The 6,624-nt window shown below is 37.1% G+C and overlaps 1 protein-coding gene across 1 annotated transcript; it reads left to right on the top strand.

Moving 5' to 3' along the window:
* The first annotated feature begins 26 nt into the window (after positions 1-26).
* LOC113049092 (uncharacterized protein C11orf95 homolog) lies at positions 27-6,395 on the top strand. Its single transcript, XM_026211138.1, has 5 exons — positions 27-474; positions 1,617-2,108; positions 2,870-3,220; positions 3,504-3,947; positions 5,294-6,395. Exons 1-5 carry the CDS (start codon positions 348-350, stop codon positions 5,776-5,778), a joined length of 1,899 nt encoding a protein of 632 aa, XP_026066923.1. The 5' UTR covers positions 27-347; the 3' UTR covers positions 5,779-6,395.
* Positions 6,396-6,624: the final 229 nt, after the last annotated feature.

Here is a 6,624-nt window from a genome sequence, read left to right on the forward strand (position 1 = left end):
CAGGAGCCCCTAAAGGAGCCCCAGGGGCCCCTAAGCTCGGCTCTCCACTCTGAAGACAAGCAGATCATCTAAATACAAACAGCAGACCGCTTAAAGTCACCGACCATAAGATATGCACTCCAACCTCGATCTAAATGCGACTTGTATCGTCACGTAAAGTTAAGTTTACTTAAACCAAAAAGCAATCAGCGGCGAGCCTTCAGTGCAGACACACACACACACACACACACACACAGAGTGTAATGGGTGAGTGCGTGTTTCAGATATTTAGTCAACCACCCGACGAAATCCTTCGCTTGTGACATTTCATCGTACAAAAGGTGGGTACTTGAAAACATCACACAGTTATGGAAGAAGCGGAGTCCAAAGAGTCGGTGCACAAAGCTGAGCAGACAGAATCTCGCTCATTAATAATAAAAGCTGAGGAAGAGGAGGCGACACCGCAGCGGGGACACTCGGGGGAGCTCTCAGCAGGTAAATGTTGTGCTAAGCATTCACCTTTGACCATTAGATCGATGGCTTTCTCTTGGAAGCGTTAAAACCCGTGACGAACAATAGCATGCAGCGGCATGGCCCCTAATCTTTTGGGCTCCACCATAAACAAAGGCAAAATAACCATGCTGCATGTGTAAACGCGATGCCCTATCACCACCTAGCGGTGACACAGCGGTACCGCACCATGCCGCCGCCCCCGTCCAACACACCATTTATTTATATATTAAAAATATTATTATTTGCGTTGATATTTTTCTGAAATAAAAATATTTTTAAATCACCAATATTTGAGATTACATTTTAATCAGCAACAGACTCATGTTAACATGAAAATACTCTTAGTAGTAGTTGTAGAGTTATACTAATTTGAATATATGCTGACAGATTGTAATATAAATTTTATAATTTTATGACAATGCATGTATTATATAAAATATAAATAAAATCGTCTGTGTATCACAAAATAGAAAATATTTGACTCATTTCAAAATACAAAATAATTAATATTGTTTTCCTATTTAGATAACTTTAGTTACACAATTTGAGAATTGCATAAGCTATAAGCAACAGACTAATGTTATAAAATACTATTAATAATAATATATGAAAAAAGAAATTTATGCTGACAGATTAATTGTGTTTATGCACAAAATTGACTTTATTATTGATTTAATTTAATCATGAAAAGTCAAAATTTTTACATATATTGTTCTGAAACACAAAATGATTTGTATATTTTTGAATGAAGTTACTAATTTTGTTGTCTTTTGAGAATGACTTTAAGCCTATCAGTGATAGTATTAAAATTAAAGACTAGTATTACTACGTCTACTAGTACTACTACTGCTAATAATACTGTATAATAATAAGTTAAGTATATTAAAGTAATAACAAAAAATAATTTTTGTCCAATATAACATGCACATATGGTATATTGAGAATTTTTTAAAGCATGTATGTACAAAAATGACTGGTTGAAATGCATTTTCATTTTAACATTCATCTTCATCATTTCATATAAATCTCCATTATTTTATATTTCCCTGTCATTTAAAACAACGTCATAGTCAGATCTGACCTTACACTTCATCAGTGACTCTCTCTTTTTGTGTCCTCCTCAGCTCAAGAGGATGTGACCAATGGTCTCACCTCTCCTGACAGCCAGGACGCTCCTGTCACCTCTGTCTGTTCCCCAGGCACCAGTTACTGGTGTGTCTCTGAGAGCACAGACTCGCCTTTCCTTCTGTCTCCCATCCCAGGACCATCCACAAAGGAACCCTCTCCAGTAAAGCACACACCTGGCCGAGACCACCGGCGCTATTACCACGAGTACTGGCGCAGCGAGTACCTCATGGACTTCGAGCCACAGAGACGAGGGATGATCTGCATGGTGTGTGGCAGTTCACTGGCAACCCTGAAGTTAAGCACCATCAAGAGGCACATCAATCAGAAGCATCCGTACTCGCTGCTGTGGACCGAGTCAGATAAAGATGTGATCCGCTCGGGATGGGAGAGTCATTTGAATCGAGAAAACAGCCAGGGGCCGTTATGTCCCACTCCAGATGTTCCTCCAGAGTCACAGGAGATTCTGGATGTTCACAGGCACTCCACAGGTCTGGGTTTATATTTGTTCATTTTTGGTGGTGCTTTGTGTTTTTGTGAAGTCTGAATCACATGAAACCCTACAAAATGTCTTACATTTCACCTCGCAAAAATAAATATCAATAATATAATCATAATGATGTTTTGCTGAAAGAAATTCTAACTATTTTGGGGAAAATATAGATAATTTTCTCTTTCTTTCTTTCTTTCTTTCTTTCTTTCTTTCTTTCTTTCTTTCTTTCTTTCTTTTATATTTCAGCATATTCCACCAGACTTTAGTAAATAACAAAAAGACAGCGATTTAAAAATAAATATAAATTATAAATATATAAAAAAAATTATATAATTTTAAAATAAAGAAAGTATAAAATTTATTAAAATTTGTATACATCATGGTAAACATTTTCTGCCTTTATTGTATGCTAATATTTTTTACTTATTTAAATAAAATAAAATAATTTGTCCGGGCAAGATGATTTTCATTACAGCAATAAAGAGAATTAATAACGAGAATTAAAACCAGCTGGATGCAACATGTGACCTTAACAGGAAATATGTTTAAATCTCATGAAAACAATGTCACAATGCAAATTTGTATTGTAGCACTTTGAGTATGAGAAAGGCACATTATAAATAAGATGCATTATTATAGTTTTTTTTCCCATTTAATAACATTTTATTTACATAGTTTATTTTATTGTTATTATTACTCTCTTTTTGAGACGTTTACTTCACTATAGCACTTTGACCTTTATTATTCACATCCTTCTAGGCACGTCTGGTGGTTCCATCTCTCCAGTACTTCAGGCCCAGTCTGGCATTAACAGGGTGATGCCATCCCCTCCGACTGTCTCCTCGCTCCAGGAGCTCCCGGGCCCCACAGCTCAGGTGATGGAGCGCTACCTGAACGACTCGCTGCATGCCTGGTTCCGCCAGGAGTTCCTGATGGAATACCAGGCGGAAGAGGGCCGTCTAGTATGCATGGTATGCAGCCGTCTGCTGCCTTCACTGCACCTGGATCACATCAAGAGTCACATGCTGGATCTGCACCCAAACTCTCTGCTGTACAGCGCTGAGGAAAAGCACTCCATCCTGCAGACCTGGGCTAAGATGCATGCTGAAGGTGAGAGAGAAAATTAGAGAATTTAAAAGAGCCTGTGTACTTAATCCACATTTATATGAGTGTGTGTTTGTTGCTGTATTATAAATATAATTGTCTTTGGGTAGCTATGTTCTAAAAGTGTGATTGCTTTTTTTGTAACCCTGGTAAAACAACATAAAGTCTAAGGTTCAGTCTGATGTTCTACATGTTTCTGTGAAGCATTTTTAATTGTAAATTACACACCGGTTTCTTCACAACTTTCATACATTTTGTTTTCTCTTTGCATTTGTCATTTGCCATGCAGAATCCCACTCTTTACAGCCTCAAATCAAATCGGAACAACATGCCAAAGAAATAAACTTAGACGGTTCAGCCTCATTCATCCCTGTGAACGTGGATCCCCTTCAGGGAAACTTGGTGAACTACATAAGAAGAGATGAGAATCCACCTGACACTGGTCAGACAGCCCAGTCTTTACCTTATTACCCCAGAAAGAGAAGACTGAAATACGGCAGCCCCTGGCGTCTCCGCCTGGATTATTTAGTGGCATACGGTCCTCCGGAAAACCCGCTCTGCTACTGTATGGTGTGTTCTGAACACATGCCTGTGCCGAGGGTCAGCAACTTCCGCAAGCACATCCAGGAGTGCCATCCGGAGACAAGCGGCCTCAGCCGGACTGAGAGAGATGCTGTGGTCAGCGCTTGGATAAAGGAGGAGAATATCGACAAGGCTACACCAAAAGAGGATGGTAAGAACCAAGAACGGGAGTCACACAATATCAGATATAGAGAGAAACAAACTATCATTATTGTAAATGTAAATAATTTTTGTATGAAAATAAATCATCGTATAAACTAAATAAACACCAGAAGTTAGAACTTAGCACATGTACAATTACAAGAAGTCTGTTCAAGATCGCTTCTTCTGGAAAGCACCTGCTGTATACAAACATCTGACATACATCTGTAAGATGTCCGTTTTACATGCATAAGCATCTTAAAGACATTTTCTAAACGTCTATTTGACGTCTGATAGGAAACATACCACAGACGTATTGCAGATGAACAAACAATCTAAAGAATAGGACTTGCAGATGTCAAATAGACTTCTCTGTGAAGTCTATTTCGTGTGATGTCATGTGCTATCAGGGAACCAAAGTTCTTAAACAATCAATTTCATCTTGTGAAAAAAAAACACACACACAAAAAAAGATCAATTAATCCTGAGAAGCTAAATTGATTCTCTGAAAATAAAAGATTATTGAGCTTTTCAGGTAAATTTACTTTGTTTTAAGTATGTTAATGTATTTAAAGATATAATTGATATGTTGATTAATGTCCTTTAAATTCCATATTAAATATAACATTGTATTTTAGAAGCTAAAAATGGTCACACAAAATTTCTCTCTTTCCTAGCGTTTTCAGTTAGCCTATAGATAAGATAACAAGCATCTCAGGTACCCTGATAACACACACATATACGTCTATTCGAGTTCTGAATTTACATTTACGAGTTTTTGTTCATCTGCAATACATCTATAGGACGTTTCCTGTTAGATGTCAAATAGATGTTTAGAAAATGTCTTTAAGATGTTTATGATTTCCAATGTATGTAAAACTGAGATCAGATGTTTTTACACAGTAGATGCCTTCCAGATGAAGCGATCTTTATCAGACATCTTGCAGACGTACGTGTGCTATCTGGGTAATGATATTCAAGTTGCACTTAATCATGAAAATAAACTCATTATTGTCTTTTAAATTGCATTTCGTATTTCTAAACATAGTGAAACACTTCTCTTTCCTAGTGTTTCCAGTTAGCGTTCGCTTATTAGCAAGTGAACAGCTTAAAAACGAAAGATTATTTAGCTTCCCAGGTTCATTTATCTTATTTTAAGTATGTAAAGATAAGCTGAGCCTTCTTGCTTAGAGTAGTGCTATCTGGTTTAGAAATCCAGTTTTCATTAGCTAGAGCAAGATTGTTATGTAAATGTGCTTATGGTTTATATTTTTTGCGTTAAAGAAAAATCCTTTTCAGGAAAAAATTGTTTCACATCAGTAATGTTTCCCTTTTTTCTTTTGTTTGCCACTAAAGACCCACAGAGTGGCCCTGTCACTGCAAACGCTGCTGGTGACACTCAGGTGTCTCCTGTGAAAACCACAGAGCAAGGAGGTGAAACAGAAGACAATAATAGCACAAATATTACACCTTCAAGGCAGACGCCTTCACGGCACACGCACTACCCAGGGAAGGACCAGCGGCGCAAATATCAGGCCCGCTGGAAGATGGACTTCCTGATGGACTACAACTGCAGGAAACACGGATTGATCTGCATGGTGTGTGGTGCTACGCTCGCAACACTAAAGGTCAGCACTATTAAGAGACACATCCTACAAGTGCACCCTCACTCGCTGGACTACAACCCAGAAGAGAGGCAGCTGGTCCTGCTTTGCTACAACCAGATCTCAGCGCACTTTCATTCAGATGACTGTTTTTCGGGTTCGAACCATGGCCATAAAGAGAATGATAATGGTAATGCTTATGTTAGTACCGAATGCAATACGAGCCAGAGCACTTAAATGAAAGAGAAGGGTTAGGGATGAGTTTTCGACATCCTGTTTTTTATTTTCCTTCGCTCAGGAAGTTGCTGCGTTGTTAAACCATTTTTTTCTTTTTTAAAGAATGTGACGTTGGATTTTTTTGTGAGTAAAAAATCTGAAATGTTTTATAAGTTTAAAAAGAATATTTATGCTTGAATCACTTTTGAAAGTGAAACCCGAAGCCACCAATATCATTTAAAAAGTTACTTTTTCCCAACAAGCGATTTTGCTGAACTTTCGTTTCCTTTTCTGTGGATAAGCACTCTTACATGCATTTGTACATTCATCGCTCTTTTTGTAAACGGCAAGACTGTTATCGATCCCCATGCTTGATATTTTGCATGAACAATATTATTTAATTTACAGCACTTAAAATGGATTCTGAGTCCATTTTTTAGGACTCACCAAGCAAACACAGTGGGAGAAAATCTATGAAAAATCTATGATTTCAAAGAGCATTTTGTCAATCACATTTTCCCATTTTGAAAGAAAAAGCATAAATATAATATATGGTTTACAATGTTAATGTTATATAATATTGGTTCAGTTCACCAAAAAGTTATTATGAAATAAATATCCAATCAACTTTCTGTTTAGATAAAGTCTGGTTTCTTTTGAGTGAGATCCATGTCTCAGGGTGTTTTATTCATCATAATTTTTTTTTTTTTTTTTGCATTAATGAATCTTGGTCAGTTTGAATATTGAATTGAATAATAATGGTGCAATCAAATGAGCAGATCATACATGCATGTTCTCTAATCATTAACACTTCCTGGTTGCATGTATTTAAGATATGCATGATAGCATAAAATAGGTCCTTAACAA

This window comes from Carassius auratus, chromosome 3, assembly GCF_003368295.1.
Source record: "Carassius auratus strain Wakin chromosome 3, ASM336829v1, whole genome shotgun sequence".
Classification (NCBI taxonomy): Eukaryota; Metazoa; Chordata; class Actinopteri; order Cypriniformes; family Cyprinidae; genus Carassius; species Carassius auratus.

Coding starts and splice junctions, on each gene's coding strand:
- LOC113049092 (XM_026211138.1), top strand. CDS start 348: ATGGAAGAAGCGGAGTCCAAAGAGTCGGTGCACAAAGCTGAGCAGACA. Junction 3,221..3,503: donor GGCTAAGATGCATGCTGAAG/GTGAGAGAGAAA, acceptor TTTGCCATGCAG/AATCCCACTCTTTACAGCCT. Junction 3,948..5,293: donor GGCTACACCAAAAGAGGATG/GTAAGAACCAAG, acceptor TTGCCACTAAAG/ACCCACAGAGTGGCCCTGTC.